This window comes from Venturia canescens, chromosome 10 (genome assembly GCF_019457755.1).
Source record: "Venturia canescens isolate UGA chromosome 10, ASM1945775v1, whole genome shotgun sequence".
Classification (NCBI taxonomy): domain Eukaryota; kingdom Metazoa; phylum Arthropoda; class Insecta; order Hymenoptera; family Ichneumonidae; genus Venturia; species Venturia canescens.
Window position 1 is genome coordinate 8,460,720 of NC_057430.1, and position 21,074 is coordinate 8,481,793.

At 39.4% G+C, this 21,074-nt stretch overlaps 2 protein-coding genes and 1 long non-coding RNA gene across 7 annotated transcripts; 2 read left to right on the top strand and 1 right to left on the bottom strand.

The window, feature by feature from the left end:
• The first annotated feature begins 1,202 nt into the window (after nt 1-1,202).
• Jheh2 (Juvenile hormone epoxide hydrolase 2) lies at nt 1,203-5,922 on the top strand. The gene is made up of 8 exons (XM_043430342.1): nt 1,203-1,360; nt 1,443-1,563; nt 2,161-2,353; nt 2,447-2,688; nt 2,836-2,951; nt 4,696-4,895; nt 5,099-5,333; nt 5,570-5,922. Exons 1-8 carry the CDS (start codon nt 1,302-1,304, stop codon nt 5,784-5,786), a joined length of 1,383 nt encoding a protein of 460 aa, XP_043286277.1. The 5' UTR covers nt 1,203-1,301; the 3' UTR covers nt 5,787-5,922.
• Nucleotides 5,923-7,610: 1,688 nt separating this feature from the next.
• LOC122417118 (uncharacterized) lies at nt 7,611-19,948 on the top strand. Of its 5 annotated transcripts, none has more exons than XM_043430385.1 (2): nt 7,611-8,093; nt 18,858-19,948. In XM_043430385.1, the coding sequence occupies exons 1-2, from the start codon at nt 8,011-8,013 to the stop codon at nt 19,222-19,224; spliced, it is 450 nt and encodes a 149-aa protein (XP_043286320.1). In that variant the 5' UTR covers nt 7,611-8,010; the 3' UTR covers nt 19,225-19,948. The 5 variants fall into 5 exon arrangements, with proteins under 5 accessions (XP_043286320.1, XP_043286318.1, XP_043286321.1 ...); XM_043430383.1 differs by lacking the exon at nt 7,611-8,093 and adding an exon at nt 11,131-11,541; XM_043430386.1 differs by lacking the exon at nt 7,611-8,093 and adding an exon at nt 11,595-11,987.
• Nucleotides 15,115-18,962, bottom strand: LOC122417119 (uncharacterized). Its single transcript, XR_006262231.1, has 2 exons — nt 18,847-18,962; nt 15,115-15,745 (listed from the first exon to the last, which is right to left on the bottom strand). It is a non-coding gene; the product is annotated as an uncharacterized lncRNA (long non-coding RNA).
• Nucleotides 19,949-21,074: the final 1,126 nt, after the last annotated feature.

The window sequence follows — 21,074 nt, forward strand, 5'->3', positions numbered from 1 at the left end:
ATTTGGAACATAAATATTCTTACCGCTTTCAGCCGCACCCGGAGTCAACGACGAGGACGTAGCGGATATCTGACTCCATCTTTATTTTTAACGATACCGCACACACATCGAAGATGCTCCAAACCCACCCAACGATTCCACACACACATCGAAGGTGCTTCAAACCCACCCAACGATTTCACACACACACATCGAAGGTGCTCCAAACCCACCCAACGATTCCACACACACATCGAAGGTGCTTCAAACCCACCCAACGATTCCACACACACATCGAAGGTGCTTCAAACCCACCCAACGATTCCACACACACATCGAAGGTGCTTCAAACCTACCCAACGATTCCGCACACATATCGAAGGTGCTCCAAACCCACCCAATAATTCTGCACACACATCAAATGTGTGTTTGGATTAGAGAAATAAATTTCAACATTCTAAAATATTTTTCTTAAAAAAAAAAATTCGCCTCAACGTTACGAACCCTATTGAATGATATTCCGGACCCACTCAACAATCAAAAACAGTATTTCTAACGAGTTTTCGGCAAATTTTTTAAGTATCGTGATTCGACGAATTGTGATTCGATGAATTGTGATTCGATGAATTGTGATTCGATGAATTGTGATTCGACGAAATGTGATTCGACGAATTTTTCGCAAATCACGATGCATGGTACAAAAGTCTAAATAATTAGAAATTGATCAAATTTGGTGATAATGTTCTTCAACATCAAGTGCGAAAACACAATTTTTTTTCAATATTTCCTTCTGCTCAGTTATCGAGTAATTACGCATTAAAGCAAACTGTTATGCCCGAAATGGATTCCTATATATATATATATATGGAAACGCTAAACGCTATGCTTATATGCGTGAACTTTAGTGATCAATTATACTCGATAACTGTACAGAAGAAAAATCTCAAAAAATTTGTATTGTCAAATTTGGCACTAAAGAATATGTTCACGAAATTTTATAAAATTCTGATCATTTTGAAATTTTTTATGTTCTTAGCATGGTTTAGAATGGCAACAGTGTAAACCTGTACCAAATATCCTTAAACACACACGGGAGCAGCCGAGTTCTGTAAGCCGGCGTTACGAGCAGCCGGGAGTGGGGCGTACCGGAAGAGCGAGAACGGCGAAAGAAAGAGAGAGAGAGAGAGAGAGTATACGATGGCGCACGAACCTGCGCAGAGCCGCAGAGATCTACACCCGGCGTGTTCGTTTAGATTCTCGGATCGCAAGCAGGCTCGATCAGTTTAAGTTCGCTACTCGAGGTCAAAAGAATTATTTGCGAGATGCTAAAAGTAGCCGGTTTAGTTTTTCTCCTTGGGCTCGGAGTGACATACGTTTTCGAGTGAGTTGTTCTTCGAAATCCCAGATTTTCAGTGAATTTTTCATCTTCCAATACACACGCTGGTCAATTTCGTATTTTTCAGTTATCTCGGAAGTGATGCGGATATCGAAGTGCCCAAACTACAAGATACTTATTGGGGACCCCTCGAACCGAGAAAAGTCGATAACAGTATTAGACCTTTTAAAATCGATGTTCCCAGTGAGGTAAGTAGAATCCGTTTTCATTTTTCTCGCTATCATTGTCACGATTTTGAAGACCGAGCGTTTCACCCCGGGCACACGTGACCTTGAATTTTTTCTCATCTTCGTATCGCCAGAATAAAGCGTCCGCTGTTTCGATCGAGCAAAATATTTTCGAGACCTTTCCTTTGAATCTATGGGTGGAATATTTTCTCAGGAGAATCCATCTTGGAGCTTGAATTTCGGAACGGGATTAAAAACAACCGCAACCCTTCGCCGATCGGAAATTTTACTTCGTATATGTAAATACACACGAGACGAGACGACTTGAAAAAAAAATAAGCTTCACACGTAAACTCGGGTCGTTTTTGACGCGGTTTTTTTTCGTAATTGATTTCGTTAATGAAAATGATCTTTTCTAACGGCGCTCGTTAGAAACGAACGTAAAGATTCTAATCGCGAGTTTCTTGTTTTTTTTCTTAAAAAATATTTTCCTACAGGAAGGAAAGCATTTTGATTTCGTTCGACAAACATTTTTTATATTTCGCGAAAATTCTCTTCTTTTTTGTAGTTCGTGAAAATTCACGAATTCGTTTAATTTTTCTATTACGAAATCCCAAGGTGATAACGAAATTGAAAAATCGTTTGGCGGAAAAACGAAATTTCGTTCCGCCACTCGAAGGGACCGCATGGGAATATGGAATCAGTGGCAAATATATGGAAACCGTTCTCGAGTATTGGCGAACAAAGTACGATTGGACTAAGAGGCAAGCGTTACTCAACAAGTATCCGCAATTCCTGACGACTATTCAGGGTAAAAAAACTACGAGTTTCTCACCGAAAGACGAATAAAAACAATTCATTCCATGAGCAAGCATTTTTCATATTAATTTCTCTACTCTCAAAGGATTGGACATTCATTTCCTGCACGTAAAACCGCAAGCAGCGAAGGACGGCAAAAAACGACGAGTTTTGCCGCTGCTCATTGTCCACGGATGGCCGGGATCGGTTGTTGAATTTCAAAAAATCATTCCGATGCTAACAACCCCCCGAGAAGATCAGGATTACGTTTTTGAAGTAATCGCACCTTCTCTTCCTGGGTACGGATTTTCTGATGGAGCCGTTCGTCCGGGGCTCGGTCCAGCTCAGGTGAGAGCATCATTTTAAAGAGTGCTGAGTCACGCTGCAAAAAAAGCGAAACAACCTATATTTTTTCATTTATTGCAAAAGCAGGCTTCCTGCGGACGAATTTACCTAACTGATTATTCACTCGTTCAATTATTTTTCTTTTCGAAGATGGGCGTAATTTTGAAAAATCTCATGACGCGACTAGGCTTCAAGAGATTTTACATTCAGGGAGGCGACTGGGGTAGCATTATAACATCGACGATGGCGAGCATGTTTCCGGACCTGTAAGCATTTTATTTCTTTATTTTCGTTTCGTATTTCGTAAATGATGAGTCGAAAATTTGAATAATTTCATGATTAAGGAAGTACCCTCGGTAAATCAATTAACAAACAGAAAATTATAAAAATTTGTAAAGATGTCAAAATCTTTCGAAAAATGAGTCAGTTAAAATTTTGTGACGTTTGGTTGACTTTGAAAAGAGATACCAATGATTTAATTTGAAGCAGTTAACACGGAGTCTTATATGAATCTGTGTTTCATATAAGGCAGATTTTGATAAAATTTGGAGAAGATATAAACGAATGTCCAATGAACATTTTTCTTTTTGGAAAACATGCAAAGCTTGCTTGTGTTCTAAGAAATGACTGGAAATAAGACAAGGTTTTTGAGCAACACGCAAATGTGCCAACACCGCGGAATTGTAGGTTATGGCGCTTCATTCGAATATAAGTTACAGCAGCACTTTCGAAACCGTCTGAACATGCGCAAATTGAGTCAACGATAGAAACACAGTATTGCAAAAGAAATATTGTACATTTGTAACGAACATTTTGTGTGTTGCATGAATCAATTATTTTTGGAAACAATAAGAAATAGGAAATATGAAAAGAAAACACCGTCAATTTATTCATTTTTGAAGTCTTCTTTGAGGTTAGGGATGTTTCTTTTCCCGTACACACTTCGGATTTCTTTACCCACTGATGAAAAACGAAACACGCAGAAGCTGGTTTTCCTATATGCGACTATACGTAGATTCAATGCTTGTACGTGAGCACGTACACTAACCCAGGGGCTACGGTCTACGGTGTTGCCGAAATATACGTTACTCATATAGGGACCGTGCGTGAGCTATAAAGAGCAGCACTACAGTCGATGAGCGCGCTCTCTCGTGTCTGAATATGCAATTTTTCTGATGATATTTTGACTGTATATCATTGAAAATAATTAATTTTTCGGAAAAAAATAATGATTTAAGTAATCAAATACGGTTTTTGTCCGATCAACAATGATCGCATTCAAAATCAAAATGACGTAAAAGGAAAAAAACTGTTTGAATCGAATGACGTTTTAAATGTCGTCGAAACAGAAAGTTCAGTGGATGAGCTGACAGTGATCCATTTAACCTTTTGATCCATTTGGTCCGTTTCTCACTTTTCCATGGAGAATGGACTGTGCCCTCTGGGAAATAATAAGATTTTACTGATACTTCAACGTCTCGGCGTTGATATTGTGCATTAGAGCACTCTCGAATGCAACAATATTTTCTCGATCGAGACATGATAAAAAATAATCATTTTATTTTGTTAAATAATGCGAAAAGTAATAATTCCCATATGCGCCTGCTTCAAATTGCACCTAGGAAGTTTTGAAATTGGCCGCATAGTGACACTGTAGACGCTGCGCACGGTCCCTATTGAAGACTAAAACTCTCTGACTCACTGAGGGTACTTCGTTAACGCACGAGAGATGAGAGAAAAAACAGAAATTTTTGAAAATTTTTTAAAACAGCAATCCTTTTTCTGACAGTTTTTCCCAATTTTTCTATTTTTTGAACGTCTCTTTGACAATTTTTTTTCTCAAATCCAGCCACTCCAGGCAGCAGTATTTTCGTTATCGAAAAAGCCCAGAAATAATGCCTCGTTAAACTTTTAAAACATTTTATGCTACACCGAAAATTGAATGGTTTTCGTAGAGTTCCAAAAAATCTTTATTTTTAAATGAAATGTAAAATTGTGCTCGTATTTCAGGGTGATCGGCAGTCACATGAACATGTGTTACATCAACAATGCCAAAACGACGGTTTACAAGCTCGTGGCTTCTTATTATCCTTCTCTGATAGTGAGTGACGAGTACGCCTCTAGAATGTTCCCCCTCAAGGATCATCTGTCCTTTCTCTTGAGGGAATCTGGTTACATGCATTTGCAGGCTACGAAACCTGATACGATTGGTATTTACGTAACATTGATTAGTGCAAAAATGAAATTGTCCATCGAATCGATTAAGGGGACAGAGCTAGTTAGAATTTTCAAAAAATCAATTTTCTTTTTCATTTTCAAAAAGTAGAATATCTAACTAGCTCCGTCTCCTTAAATTGACACGGAGCTCAACGAATGCTTTTTAATCGATAATATTCGTTTGATTTTTTCCCAGGCAATAGTCTCGTCGACTCACCGAGTGCTCTCGCGACTTACATCCTCGAGAAATTCAGCACTTGGACGAACCCTGAATACGTCAGTCGCGAGGATGGCGGTTTGTTGGAAAAATTCACGATGGACGAACTTTTGGACAATGTAATGATTTATTGGCTCACTAATTCCATCACTACGAGCATGAGACTTTATGCAGAATGCTTCAACTGGGAATATCAAGCTGCGAATTGGGACAAGTAAGACAATTTATCACCGTTATTCATCCTTGTTGTTTGGTTGACGTTCATTCAACTCGTTGCAGATCATTCTGTTTCCTGTTTCATCGAACTATTATGGAGCCATTGAGTGGAAATAATGTTTGATCGAACAAAAAAATTTGTAACCATTGTTTATTTGAAAGTTTGAGAAGAATCGAGCGAAAATATTTCAACATTGAATTGCCGGTGCCAATGACTCTTTTCCATTTTCGCAGATTGCTCGTCAAAGTGCCTTCGGCGTGTGCAGCCTTCCCTAACGAGCTCACTTACGCACCGGAAAAATTATTGAAATTCCGTTACAAGAATCTCGTGCAACACAGTCACCCGGCACGAGGTGGCCACTTCGCAGCTTTCGAAGAACCGAAATTATTGGCCGATGACGTTTGGAGCTTTGTGGAAAAAGTCGAGAACCCCAAAGAATTATCAAAGTAGAGGTACGAAATAGGAACAACTCGAACGATGTTGAATAGTTAAGTTTTTTTTTTATCCGTTTTTCAAGAGAATCTGTTGATGAATGACCGGAATTAATTTTTTTTACGAATAAAATGAACGATTATAAGAAAGTGAAGAAATGTTGGTGCTGATTCGGCCACGGCTGAAGCCTGTTTTGCGGGGATCGAAATTCAAGTCAAAGAATCCCGGAAGTTGTCGGTTGCTGTTGTTCTCACGAATTTTCTCATACATTCAACCGCTTTGGTGGCAGAGTCGATAAAATAATGGGTGTCCTCCAATTTTTAAAACTGTTCGCTTACCACGGGGGAAATTTAATTTCCAAAGACTCAGGAATTTTGGTCTGGAAACCTACGGTGTACCATCGGTCGAGCGAGTGCCCGAATTTCTGCTTTATCGACGAGAGTTTCTGTTTTATCGACAATTAAAAGGTCGAGAAACAAAATTTGGATATTTTCTCATTCTTAAGAAGTGGAGAGAAAAACAACGAATTGGTTAATTTCTCCTGTCGTAAATATGAAAAACTGAGCTCATTCCAAGTGGCAATCGCTTTCACCAAATTAGTCGTAAAATATAATGATGACGCGTTGCGAGTCTGGTGCGAACCACGTGTTACAACCCTCGACTAGCAAGAGCTCTGCTGGAAAAGTTTCCATGTGTTTGTACTCGGAGGGGACCCGGGGGTGAAAACACGTTTCCAAATGCTTCGAGGGTTCCGTCTACGATGAATCACCGTTGCTGGAAGCTGAGGGGGCCAAGGATGTTCGAAGACACGTTCTCAAAGTCAATGGAACGAAACGTTTCTTTGTCTGTTTCTTCTTCAGGCGTCTCTTCTCTCGTTTTATTTTTATGCAACGGCGAGGGAAAAATGCCTATTTTCAGATTCTATTTCCGAGGATTTTTTCTATTTCCGCGATTTTAACTTTCCAAATTCTCGAAACGTTAAATATATTCGAATTGAAGCATCATTTTTCCGAAAGTTCAGGCATTAGAAAGAAAATGATGTCATCGCTTTTAAACCGATTGCATCTTATAAAGTGAAGTGTAAAGAAAAATCAGTTCAATTTTCAGACAGTTTAGGAGCCTCGTTGCTGAGAAAAATCAATAACAATTTCGGCCAAATAACGTGAAATCTTATGGAAGTCGAGACACATTCAGTGATATCTCCGTTAAAAATGATGCCAAAAATATGAAACTTTTTTGGGCAACATGAGCAAGGCTTGCCAAATAATGTCAATTTTTTCAGATTTATTAGGAGGTTTGCTGAGATTATATTAATAATAATCTGTTTCGTCTTTTTTTTTCCGACTCTTCTTTAAAGCGTACGCAACGTTGCCGAATTGTAAACTGGCCTAACTTTTGAAAGGTACAGGTCATAACTTTTGGGTGAAAAAGATGAGTGTACGGCCTCAACTTCCTTAAAGCGATCCATCGGACACGAAGTGTCGCATTCTTATCGCCCAGATATTCGCTGAATCATTTCTCTGCAAATGCGTTCAAATAACATTTGTACCAAAGAGTTGGTAATTCAATCCGATTTCATAATTCATCAATTTCGTACTAACAGAAGTGACAAACCAGCGATTTTTATTACGATCGTGCAGTAAATGCTCAGTTGACAAACAGATAGAGACGAATCTCGAAAAAAAAAAAAAAAATAAAAAAATACATGAAGAAATAATACTTTTCGAAATACTACAAAAGTCACGGCGATTCACCGGCGCACGAGTCCGCGCACACGGAAGTCAAACAGCGAGGAAGAGAGAGAAAGAAAGAGTGGGAAAGAAAGGGAAAGGAGGAAGAGCGGGGGCGTCAGTTTACAAGCGCCCCGCCGATGATAGGCAGTCTTGACCGAAACGTCGCGAAGCCTCGGTCGATCGTTGCGAGCGCGAAAAAATTTGCCGCATCAGCCGGCGAGCTAGAAATACGAAACAATAAAATGGCACGTGCTATGAAAAAATCGAAAGTGCAGAATCACGAAGGAGAAGCCGTCGCTTTAATTCGTCTAAATTGAACGCACTTTTTCATTTGGATCGAGCCCGTGGATGTTTTTCGTTTTTATACACAACGAAAGAACAAATCTTCGTCTTTCGACAAATAAAAATGATTCGGACTCATTGAATCTTAGTTATTAAATGACGAACCTCAGTTACGATCCTTGGAACAGTGACAAGAGGAAAACAAACATTCTCGTCACGTGATTTCGATGAATAAAATGAGGGATACGACGATAATAACTCACGCAGATGTTTACAACGATCAGGAGCCAAGCACCTCGAAAAATAACAGGTAATAACACTCGTCACAACATTTATTCTCATTCCGTAATTATTTGCAGATTCTGTCTCTCCCTGAAACAACTACGAAAGACGATTCATTATTTTTTTTTGAACACATTATTTTTATATCGAAACAAGATGAAATATTTTGAAGAATAGTTTTCGATTGAAGTCGAGAGAGAGAGAGAAATCTCAAAAATACCGATTTCTTCATCACGAAATCGACCGATTTTTCTGCACGTCAATTTCTCCGAAGTTGCAATAAAACTGTTCTCAAAATTGAGTCGATAAAATGTCGATGAATTTCTTCGTTCAAATGGGAAAAATGTTGCATTTCTTTAGTACGAATATTGTTGAAGATGTAGCAAAATTGAAGTGGATACAAAGAATAAAAACACAAAGGAAAGTTTGTGTGGAATGATTTTTTGTGAATCTCAAAGCAGAGGCCTAAATGGCTTTGTAATAATTCACCGCAAGCCGATACAAGACAAAAGCTCAAAGAGCACGTACAGTTCTCGGTCAACTTCAATTTTTCTCTGAGAAACCGGTTCTCGATTCCTTTCAGGATTTGCATACGTGCGCGGGAGCGAAGTTGAAAAATGACTCGATGATTTTGTACTTTGTGTGGAGAGCCGAAAAAACTGAAGGGAAAAACAATGGGAGAGAACAACTCAGTAATTTCTCGTTCGGCGAGTCTGTCGATTTTTCGTGTGTGCGAGAAAAAAAAATCAACAGTGCGAAACTACGTTAATACCAAAAGTGGTCGAAACAATTCAGCGGGACACTTTAATGGATTAGTACACTGAATAAATTGAAAGAAACGTGCCCAGGTTTCTCGATTCGTCGCCTTAAACGGCCAGCTTTGACGGAGATGGCCTCGATTCCTTTGGGTTTGACCTTAAAACGTATAAACTACATTCCCACACTCGAGAATCTTTATTTTTCGAAATTTTTACTTGCCTAACTCTATTTTTCCTTTGCGACGGGAAAATGTCGCCTCGTCGACTTTCCGTAGAAAAAAAGACGCCAAAGAACGCAATCGATCAACCATGGTCAGTCAAGGACGCTAGAAATCAGACTATGCCATGAAGAAACTCATTTTTTTCAGTTTTTTTCTCTTTCTCGTCAGCGCTGGATGACAGTTTTCCAAATGACTTTTCAGACCGAGCTCGAGCCCGCATTTTACTTAAGGAGTTTCGGTACAGGTGATACCATGTTGCCATGCTAAACCATGCTAAAAACATAAAAAAATTCAAAAAGTTGAGAGTTTTATAAAATTTGGTCAACATATTCTTTAGTGCCAAATTTGACAATACAAATTTTTTAAGATTTTTCTTCCGCGCATAAGAAATCTGCTTTAATGCGTAATTACTCGATAACTAGGTAGAAGAAAATTTTGAAAAAATTTGTGTTTTCGTACTTGATGTTGAAGAACATTATCACCAAATTTCATCAATTTATTAATATTTAGACTTCTGTACCGAAACTCCTTAAGGTAACTCCTGTACTGCATGCTAGTCAAATGAGTGCTAAATTTTCGAAACGCTTTTAGACCAAGTTTAACGTATCGATTAAATGTATTGTTAGTGGATTCGTATTACGGCATATCTCATTAAGATGTAAAAATATGAAAAACGCTAGTTTTGCAAAATCATTAACTGATCAATGCAAATTTCCACGCTGACACATTTTCACTGGTATTTTTCAAACAATTATCTGCGTTTTTTCATCGATTTTATTGCAACAAGTCTCATTTTATTCGTCAACCGGTCGTCTATGAATCCACCGTGTAGTTGTTTTTTTAACTTTATCGTTTCACTGTTGCAGCTAATTGTTCATTAAGTGAAAAAACTTTTTCACTCATAATTTCTGAAGGAATGAGTTTAAAGGAAAATCTACTTGGTGAATTCGTAGAGGATCGGTTGAGGAACAAAATAAGACTTGGTGCAATAAAATCGGTTAAAAAATACAGATGATTCTTTGAAAAATACCAGTGAAAATGTGTCATCGTGGAAATTTGCATCCATCAGTTGATAGTTTTGCAAAACTATCATTTTAAATATTTTTTCACGTTAATAAAATACGCTTGAATATGTATCTACTAACAATAAGTTTAATCGGTACGTTGAACTTGGTCTAAAAGCGTTTTGGAAATTTAGCACTCATTTGACTAGCATGCAGTACAGGAGTTACCTTAAAATCGAAAATCGTTCTCCACTTTCGCCGCTCGAGACCATAAAGAACCGCGACCGTAACAGTAACGTCCGAAGATCGTGAAAAAATGTCAAAATTCAGCTGTCAAGTCACTTGCTTTCCTACTGAGTTTTTCTTATTTTTATTGAAAATTCTCTCCAACTTCTCTCAATGTGATTTTCATTTCGTAAAAATCTTTTTGACAAAATCTTTATTTTCTTCTGTTCCGTTTCGACTAGTCGTTGGCCTTTCTTAGTCACGCTCATGATTTTGATTTTTCAACGGAGTACAGAAAACTTCCAAATATTCCGTGATATTCGTCAAATTTTTATTGAACTTCAATTCCCTGTCTTATTTTCCGTTGGCTTAATTTGTTCGTTCCTTAAAACACTCACTACTAAACACGATGTTGCGTATTTCGCGACTGTTGACGCAATCTCGCGATCCCGTACGGATTTAGTGACGTCGTCGACGGGACGTAATATCAGCGAGCGTGCAAGAAAAACGAGTGTGCGAGTGGCCAGTGTCGTATTTCGATCCGAGAAGCGTCTTAGTTTGACGTGGTCCGGCGGAGAGCTGGAAGAAGCAAAACTTGAAGAAAGGAGGATTCCGGGGGTGGCAATCGAATTACCGGTCTTTTGTCTTTAATTAAACTTCCTCGTTATATAGCGAGGAGAGAGAACTGCAGTCGGTGGAATTTATGTAAAACCTGCTTTACCGACCGGTCTCGATGACTCCGTGTCACGTGCCCCTTCCCGATTGTTTGGCGGTTCGAGCGAAAGAAAGAGATGAAAGAAAAAGAGGTTTTGCTTCTGCAAACGGCGCGGAGCTCAGTCCGACTGTCACGGGCCGATGGAACGTCAATTTCTCGCGATTCCCCCTCGTTTTTTATTGTAACGGTGTCTCGGAGCGTCTTGCTGAATATTGCAAAGCCTGCGCGTTTGTGACGCCAAGTTTTTTATCGAATTTTTATTCCATCGACTCTCGGAAACTCGTTGGATTTAGGAAATCGAAATCTAGGCCAACGAGAGCGTCGTGGCAACTGCGCGGCGCGAGGATATACTCGGAGAAAATTTCTCGTATATTCATTTCGTAATCGTTCAGTTTTATCGCCTCCGTGCAACCATGTTTTCCGCGTTCAATTCGAGACAAGGCCGCCGCAACAACTTGTTCGGCAGAGCCAAAAAAGCTTCTGGCCATAGACGACACAATCTTAGAGTGTGGGCCTCGATCGCTCGGAAAAAAAATAGGCATCGTGACACCGGGTGAGTCCAGACTTCTGAGCGCCCAATTCACTCGTTTCCGATTCTCGTTCGCTTGTCACACGTGAATTTCGGGTGTGACACACTGCCGGGGGTCTTTTGAGCTGGATTCGAAGTGTGAACGAGAGAATTTAATCGAGGCTTTCCGGTTCTATTTGTGCCTCGACGGAAGCAGCAGTTTCGCCGAAAAAAACTTTCAGTTCTTTCGAAATATTCAATTACTTTTTAGTCCAAATTTCTAGTGATTTACAACCTTCGAATCAAACCCGTTTTCACAGCTTTCCAGAATATTTTTCATAAAAAGTCGCGCTCTCGACTAGACGCCGACCGAAATGTCAAGGAGATTTAAACTTTTTCAACGTCTCTGAAAGTCATCGTCGAGCTCACAGCAAGATGAGAGTACAGATCACGGCCAATTCTGAGAATAAATTACCAATTTTGGCTCCACGGTGAGACTTTTTCTCTCACAAAAACTTGTCCAAGCCCAATTGTGACGTTCGCAAAAAAATATTCGTTCAAAATCTGTTATAAAAGTCCACTAAAAATTCCGACGAATCGATACCGACGTCCAATGAAATGCGGATATAAAAAAAAACGTTTCGAGAAAAAAAATCCGGATTAAGGTTGATCCTCTGCGACAGGCTCAACCAAAAGTTATGTACCGTCTGCATATTAAAAGGGTTGATAATTCGTTCGAATCGTAATCGTCAATAACTTTGTAAACAGCCTATACACGTCCTCGGTGCCAGCAGATATAGTACAAATATCATTTTCTTTCATAAAATTTATTCTAAAAGTATTTTTTATCTGACATCGCGAGTAAATTCATTGACGGAACTATCCGGGTTATTGGGATCTGACAAATTTCGTGAGACATCTGGTGTTGAATTTTCCAATTATAACCAGGGTGCATTGCGTATTGATACATATCAATTAACATTAGTGTTTTTGCGCAAAATTAAACAAAAATGGGAGTAGGTGTGTTTACACCTCGCGAATAATTCAAAAAAAGAAAAAAAAGAAAAAAAAAGTTTTAATGACTAGAAATTGAACCGGACGATCGACAAATATCACTTTTTGTTAAAACTACCATTATTTATCCTAAATACTTATAACTAATGCTATATTTACACGGTGAGCCTATACCATACACGGGCTTTTAAGGTATTACTGGATGGATAGCCCAGCCAATAAATTGTACCTGATCGGAATTTCCGTACTTCGTGATTCAATAAAAATCTGAAAAAATTCAGCAACATTTGGAAAGTTATGAACTACAATTATCAACAATAATATTGCCCAAAAGTCATTAATAAATTGTTTAAATAAATGATTTTTTAACAATTTTACAGTAAAGCCTTGTTTTTTTTTACGAATCGAATGTGCACATTTTTCTGAATGTTCATGATTTTTTTCCGAATTTTCGTGGATTTTTGAAAATTTGTACATTTTTGATCCAGTAACCTTGAGACTTTTCAAAACTGATGGTAAATATGTCTTCTAAAACATATGCAAAATTCAAATTTTTAAAAATTTTTTTCTAAATTTTTTCAAGAAATTTCAAAAATCCACGAAAATTCTGAATAAATTCATGAGCATTCGGAAAAATACACACATTTGATTCGTAAAAAAAAGCAATAGGTCACCGGAAAATTATTGAATAATTAATTGTTTAAACAATTTGTTATTAACTTTTGGGAAATATTATTATTGATAATTGTTGTTCACAGCTTTCCAAATGTTGTTGAATTGTTTCAGATTTTTATTGCATCACGAAGTACGGAAATTTCAATCAGATATAATTTTTGGTCGAGCTATCCATCCAGTTATATCTTAATGCGATTGCATCCTCATCTGCGCCATTTTAATTTTAGGCCACGCCTCCATGTCAGATCCCAATATTCGCTTTTGTTCGCTTGCAAAATATATCGTATATGCAGCCTAAACCTTCGTACTTCTCGCGACTATATCTGTCAAACTAGATCGTCAATCACCTTGATTTTTTTCACAATATCTGCGATATCCTGCTCTAGATCCTCCTCGTTTTTTATAAACTTCCTAATTTCAGTACTAGCGGTAGAATTAATAATGTGCCGTTTGCCTATGCATGGTCCATATGTTACGTGTTAATTGAGTCAACTTCAATTATACATATATCTCGGGTTCGGGATGGTGAAACTTGTTAAAATTTTATAAAGGTGTTGTTCACATGTTAAACAATACGTACGCCAAATTTAAATAATTTCCTAATTTAACTGCCTCGTGGAGGAACCACTTTAAAAATAAATAAAGGCACGTTTTCAAGTGCTCGGGGCCACGTGAGCATACATCGGAATACTGAGGATGAGGAAAACAGAAATGTTTTTGTTTCGCTTTTCGTGGTGAAGAATACAAAACAAACGAAAAATCCTCGCAACGCGAACGTGTCAAAATGCTAATGGCTCTGTTACGATTCAAAGAGAAGGGCAAAGATCGAGGTTACGAGGAGCGCGAGGAAGAGAGAGCCTCGGAACATCGAATGTGAAGGGTTCGTACGCGAGTGAGCGTCCTCTTTGTATGCGTTAAGATTTGTTTTCGTGGGTCAATGATCTTTTTATTAAACGAGCCGTCGACGCGCGTAGGTGATTTCGGGACGATAAGTTCGCGCCCTGTTCTAACCTAAAAAAGTTGGCAGCAGCAAAAGTAGGATCCTGCTGCCCTTCACTTGTCTCTTCTCTTCTCCCTCTTTCGTTCTCTTTCTCGCTCTCTCTCTCGTTCCCGAGCCCCCGATCGCGGATCCACACAACGAAGCCTCACGAGTTCGTGTTCGTCGCGATCCCGGCAGCACCAAACGATCGTAAAACACGAGAACAGTCCTTCCAAACGTTCCGGTTCGAACATAGCTTCCTTCAAGAACTTTTGCCAAACGCGATTTTCTCCCTTCGTTTTTACTACGCGCCTTGCCACATCGACGAACAATATGCGACTGAAAAATCCACTCTCCCAACGCGGTGCTTACGAGTGAGTCCAACCACTATTTCATATTTATTTATTCCTTCACGTCTATCGCTCAACCATTTGTTTTCGTCCGTGTGTTACCCCGAGTTTTTTCAATGCAGCGTCTCTCGTGAAAACAACTCTTGCTTTCCTGACCACAAGTCCACTTTTACCACGAGTTTTAACCCATTTGGCGAACACTTCCATTTGCATTTGGCCAATTCTTATGCATCTCGACAATTATTCAATTATTTATTCAATTATTTTTTTTTTAAACTTGAACGAAGCAAAAAACTTTAACGAAATTCTCCAAATTCCATTTTTTTTGGAGATCTTAATCCATTTCTCCAATTTTTTGTGGAAAAAAACTCGAAATTCTTCGGACGCGACCTCCGATCTTTTGACAGGTCGTTTCGATCGCCACGGCGATTAGGCATAGTCGACTCGCGAGCTGGCAACCGCCAGCTCGTTACATTGCAGTTGAGAATTGGTTGATAAATGGGGTCATGGGTCGTCCCGGGTCTGGAATGTCCTCGAGCTATGACACTCCGCGATGTAATAGAGCAGGTTAATGTCGAAGAGAAACGAGAGCCGAGGATATTCTGATTTTTGACTTTTTAAAATGTATTTTTGCCTGTATTTTTTTTCGTCCGTTGGCGTTCGGAATTTCATATTCAAAGTCTCGAAATCTCGAGGAAAATCCTTCAAAATTCATTCCAGTCTTCTCTCTTGCACCCATGTGCGCGCGCGTGCGATTTGAAAACAATGTCAACGAGAGCAGACCGGTTAAACGACCTCGATGACAAATCGATCGCATCGTTATGCTCGAACGACGAATTCACGAGACAGAAATAGTAGAGTTATCGATACACGATTGTTGTTCGTCCTCGAATATCGCGTTTAAAAATAGAATTATCCGAAATTCATTCCCGAGGTATTTGTCGACAGAGAAATACTTTGAACCTCGATCAATGCCCGCGCAAAAGTCTCGCTGCAAATTATAATGCAAATTTGCTCGGAATAATATTTTTTGTCTTGAAATAACTCGATGATAGGTTGAACGATAAGAGGGATTCGATTCGAGTGGCTCGACGACGAAAAAATGTTGCGTCGTTGGTCAGCAGACGGTTGAGCGTTCAAACATTATTTTCTGCATCGTTCGACATTTCTCGTTTCGTGTTTTTCGTTTCAGTCCAAGTGTGGAATTTGCAGTATCGAGAACAGAAAAAAGCTGTAACAGAAAGCGAATAAAAAGACTCGGGATTGAAGTCGAAGAAGGAATGCCTACTCCGCTATTTCGGACGAACCGTAAATTAGAGAACAAGATTTTTCCATGCACGTGCCGCGCACACTGGAGCGGGGACTAGGGGAACGAAAAATCCGGGGATTATGAATTAAGACGAATGAATATCGGTGTCGCGTAATTCTGACGATGGTGGAAAAAGTCGATGTGATGGGGCGAAGAGCGCGAGCGAGAGAGACGGAGAGAAAAACAGGCGAAGCCGAAACGAGTCTCGGTGCCCTCGACTCGAGTAACTTTTGACCGAGCGCGCATACCTCCACAGGGAGCGAACTTTCAGAGAATCGGTTCGTTTCGCCTCTTCGAGGAATTTCGAACTTTCCGTCTCCGTCCCTCTCCTCTCGGGGCCAATGGGCGATTGGGCACGCTCGGTTGGCTCCGCGCGCGAGCTTCTCCCACTTCGGTCGAAAATTCGCTCCACGTGAAAAACATCGAACCGGCGCTCAGTCAAACGGAGATCGCCTACCGGCCTCGTGCTTCGCTTTGAAAGAGTGAAAAGTTGTATCGATTTGCCGCGCGTGTCACGATCTCCGGATTCTTTCACTCGGCCCTCATTCCCGTGCGAAAATAATTATCAATTTTGAACGATTAGTTACCGAATCGACGCAACTTTTCGTGTTCTTTTTTATTTCGAAACTCTGCTTCCGGTCACATTTCTGAGGCTACAATTCACTTCCATTGTTCATTCTCTGTTCAAGGGTAGACCGAACAGCTGCCTGTCACGATCCACCCCAAAATCGTGTGGGAGCGAGACGGATATTTCTAGCCCTTCGACACAAAACCGTCCATTCATCCCTGCACAAAACCCCACGCGCCCCACCCCGCGCTCCCTTCCGGACTCGTGTACACCCAGAACGCTCTTTTTTTCTCTTCATCGAATAAATTCAGAGTGTCCTCGCAATACTCGGCTCGGAAAGAGCGCCTTTGCTCGATTATTTGATAAGATATCGAGATAATTGGACTTTTATTGGCTTCGATTGCGACCGGAAAAATTAACCGAGTCCGCGTGCCCGCCTCCTTGTTGACGAGGGCGAAGCAAACTAGTATTTCTGAAGGTGTGCGGATTCATTGATTGACCAAACAAAATGACAGCACGCTGGGAAATCCTCGTCATCGAATAAGGTCGTTCGTAATCGATAAATCGAAAAATAGTGCTGAATGTTGTAACTTCGAAACGGAATACAAAAAGGTTTTTAAAGAGTGAAATTCGTCGACTCGGTCATTTCGGCGGGCGTGGAGAAATATTTGAGCGCACAAAAAGTGGTTCGAACTGGAACGCGAATAGCCCGAATCATCGAAAAAATATTTAAATTCGACATTCAGAAACTGTTCGAAAATAATCCGCTTTCCCCTGCAAAAACGTGGCTAAATGAGAGTCGGAAAATAAAATCGTGAACGAGAAAAGAGGATTCAAAAGGAGGCGAAACTTGTCATCGTGTGCGTGCATAAGCCGAGGCTCTATCATATCCTGGGAGAATTTATTCGTGTCGAAAAAAAATTAACTCGAGTTCAAGTCCGTTGCGAGTCGTCTTTCGCAGCTGATTCCGCGATAATTTTTTTCCTACGGTCGTCGAGTTGCTCTCGCAAGACGTGCAGACTATTTTTCAGTGGACAATGTTTGAAATTCGCAGCGGTTAAAAGTTCTTTCTCCATCCAGTGCTCGTGAAATAATCGGTGTTGATTTTCCTATATTTTTCAATGGGTCTGAGCAAAGAGCCGGAGAAAATGTCGTTTTACGGAACGTTGACGAGGGAGGAAATGGCCAGAATGCATCCGTGCACCAGAGCCAAGTGGTATGTCCGAAAATGGCCGCTTTTTTCAAAGTTTTTTTCCTCCAATTTTCATCCTAAACGCTCGTGCTAGCTCTGGAGTTTTTCTCGTGGCTTTCGACGTCTCCTTTTACAGCGTCGAATTAAGAGCCGAGACAAGTTGCTCTCCCCATTGACCCTCCTCAATTGCTCATTAATGCGACACGATTTTTTTCTCTCCTTACTTTTCCACCTCTGTGCTCTTCGCCTTCCAACATTCCAGACCGGGCACAGATTCCGTGCACATTTTTCGAAAATTATCGATCTTCCGAATTTTTTTTTCAAGATATTTACTGAAGTAATTACGTTTTATTGGTTGTCCAAAAGTCTGACGACGCTGAAGTTTCCAACGTTGGAGTCCACCGAAATGAACGAAAAAAATGTTTTTAATTCACCAGTTTTTTATTTCACGAATCGTTGGTGCAGCTTGAAAAACTACGAATCGCAAATTTGGCAGAGAACAAAATAGGAGAATTACTGGAATTATTGAAGAGTTTTTTTCGATCATTTCGTTGGACTCCAACGTTGGAAACTTCAGCGTCATAAAGTCTGCGAGTTCAGAAATTCCATCGAAATCGATTCGTTCGCGCAATGTGCCGATTATTTTTTCATTCATCATTGAAAAACGGTGTTTTTTGTCTTTCGCGCGGACGGCTACATTTTTACGAAAACTTTGTCCGATTTTTCGATCGGAAGAATCTGATGTAGTTTGATCAATGAATTACAATTTTTGTGAATAATTGTACGGTTGTTCGTAAAAAGACATGAGAAAATCATCGAATTTGTCTGCCAAGTTCGCTTCGTATCAAATCTGAGGAAAAAGGGTTGTTAAAACATCGAGTCCGATGTAGTAGGTTTCGAAAAGGGCTCTAAAGTTGTTTGAGACGCTTGAATTAGCAGATTTTCTCGCGAGACGTCCCGCGATCGGAAGCCCGAAAGCAGGTTATGGAAGTTCGAGAGAGATTCGAAATTAATGGGAATGTCAGAAACCTCGTTCGATGGTTCTGGAGAGAAAAAAGATGAATAAGAATTTTTTCATAAGCTCCCTTTTTTTTCAAATTTAATCACGTATTTATTGCACTTGATCATTATTACGAGTCACCGTAATTGATAGGAAAACTGAAAATACTGAACGAGCGAAAGGTGTCAAAAAATGAGGAACGCAAGCGTCGAACAATGGGAGTCGAGGAGGAGGTCGAAGGAAAAAAACAAACGAAACTTTACTTGTGTTGCAGCGTGATGAGATCAGGAGATTCGCCGCCGCCCCTGCAAGCCTCGATACCATCGGCGTACGATGTCCCGGACGACGCGGGGTTGAACGGGCGCGTGACGATTTCTTCGTCTCCGGCAATAACGACGAGCATAAAACCACTACGCTCGGAATCGGGAGACAGCGATGCCGAAGTCATTTCGATCGAAGAGGCTGTGCCCATAGTTCACAAAACATTACCGAGCCCAGAACCACAACCGAAAATAGAGAAAAAAAATGGATACGACTCAATGTACATGGACGAGAAGAAGCTCGTCGACCCCGACGACGACCCTTGTATCGTTAAATGCGTATATTTTGCACAACAGTTGTGCGAATGTACGATAATGTAATATTTTCACGAACAAAACAACACAAGAGCGCGCGAAACTCGTAAACTGTCGAAACGGCCGAAGCTAAAAAACATTGATATAGTTTTACCTGCGGGAGTTTATTTGCGAAAGACGCCCGCGCGAGGGCGCTGCTCGTCTATTCCTTCCAGCCGGTAACGTCGCCATTTTTAGAAATTTCAATTCGATCGAGCGAGTAGCTATATAAATATATATTTTTATATATTTATATATTATATATATAAATGTTTATAATTACGATAAAATAACGATAATATATAATATTATTATATTTTTATAGTATTATAAGTATTGTTAATAAATTTGATATTACACGATAGCTGTGATTTTTTGCTATGAAACATTTGTAACTTATTTGCAAACAACTCGTTCATTTAGGTTAAAAACTCTTGAATTTTCAGGCAACGAAACCATTTTTTTCGTCAAAGGATCGAGAGTGTTTCTTTCCCGACGTTTCGGGAGTGTCGAAACACGTGTGTTTGTAAAACGACGAAACATTAATGTCAATTTCCATCAAAGTAAATATATGTCGCGTAGTAAAAGGTAGAAGTTTGAAGTATTTTCCTCTAACACTGACATTCCGAGCACAATAACTCGTCACGGCACAAAAATCCTCGCAATAAGAACTGTTTAGACAAGTGACAGGTTTTTCTTCTTTTTTTTTTATTGTAAAACGATGTATGTATAATAAAAAAATTTTCTACAATTTTAGTGTATTTTTTTTTGCCGGGAATAGAGAAAATAATAATTTTTACATAATTCTGAACGCGAAGAAATAAAACGGTTATGTTTTGGGCTTTTCTTCTATTCTACGTTCTCACACAATTGAGATTACTTTTTATTGTAATTGAGTTTTTAATAAACGACGAATTTCGTCGTTCTCGCCGAATATTTCGCGAAACGCATAAAATTATTGTTTTTGTCTCAAAGTGGCCCACAGTCAGTGGCGTTAAATCAGACTTGAAATGGAGCGGAATTCGAGTCGAGACGTCCAGAAATACTATTCACAAGGCTGAATGAATTCTGAAAGCTATTCGTTTTGCTATACGACTTAATGCCAAAACAGTTGGAGATCGAGCAAAATTTCATGGGATCGATCTTGGAGCGCTTCAAATTTATGTGCAAAAAGTCTCTAGAAAGAACCTTAAGGAACTCCTGTACTGCATGCTAATCAAATGAATGCTAAATTTTCAAAACGCTTTTAGACCAAGTTCAACGTACCGATTAAACTTATTGTTAGTAGATACGTATTCAAGCATATTTTATTAACGTGAAAAAATATTTAAAATGATAGTTTTGCAAAACTATCAACTGATGGATGCAAATTTCCATGATGACACATTTTCACTGGTATTTTTCAAAGAATCATCTGTATTTTTTAACCGATTTTATTGCACCAAGTCTCATTTCGTTCCTCAACCGATCCTCTACGAATTCACCAAGTAGATTTTCCTTTAAACTCATTCCTTCAGAAATTATGAGTGAAAAAGTTTTTTCACTTAATGAACAATTAGCTGCAACAGTGAAACGATAAAGTTAAAAAAACAACTACACGGTGGATTCATAGACGACCGGTTGACGAACAAAATGAGACTTGTTGCAATAAAATCGATGAAAAAACGCAGATAATTGTTTGAAAAATACCAGTGAAAATGTGTCAGCGTGGAAATTTGCATTTATCAGTTGATGGTTTTGCAAAACTAGCGTTTTTAATATTTTTACATCTCAATAAGATATGCTGTAATGCAAATCCACTAACAATACATTTAATCGATACGTTAAACTTGGTCTAAAAGCGTTTTGAAAATTTAGCACTCATTTGACTAGCATGC

What these genes read in the sequence shown, in the direction of transcription:
- Jheh2 (XM_043430342.1), top strand. Translation starts at nt 1,302, where the DNA reads ATGCTAAAAGTAGCCGGTTTAGTTTTTCTCCTTGGGCTCGGAGTGACA. An exon ending in ATTCCTGACGACTATTCAGG is followed by an intron (nt 2,354 to 2,446) that starts GTAAAAAAACTA and finishes CTACTCTCAAAG; the next exon opens with GATTGGACATTCATTTCCTG. An exon ending in CGGGGCTCGGTCCAGCTCAG is followed by an intron (nt 2,689 to 2,835) that starts GTGAGAGCATCA and finishes TTCTTTTCGAAG; the next exon opens with ATGGGCGTAATTTTGAAAAA.
- LOC122417118 (XM_043430383.1), top strand. Translation starts at nt 11,402, where the DNA reads ATGTTTTCCGCGTTCAATTCGAGACAAGGCCGCCGCAACAACTTGTTC. An exon ending in AATAGGCATCGTGACACCGG is followed by an intron (nt 11,542 to 18,857) that starts GTGAGTCCAGAC and finishes CTTGTGTTGCAG; the next exon opens with CGTGATGAGATCAGGAGATT.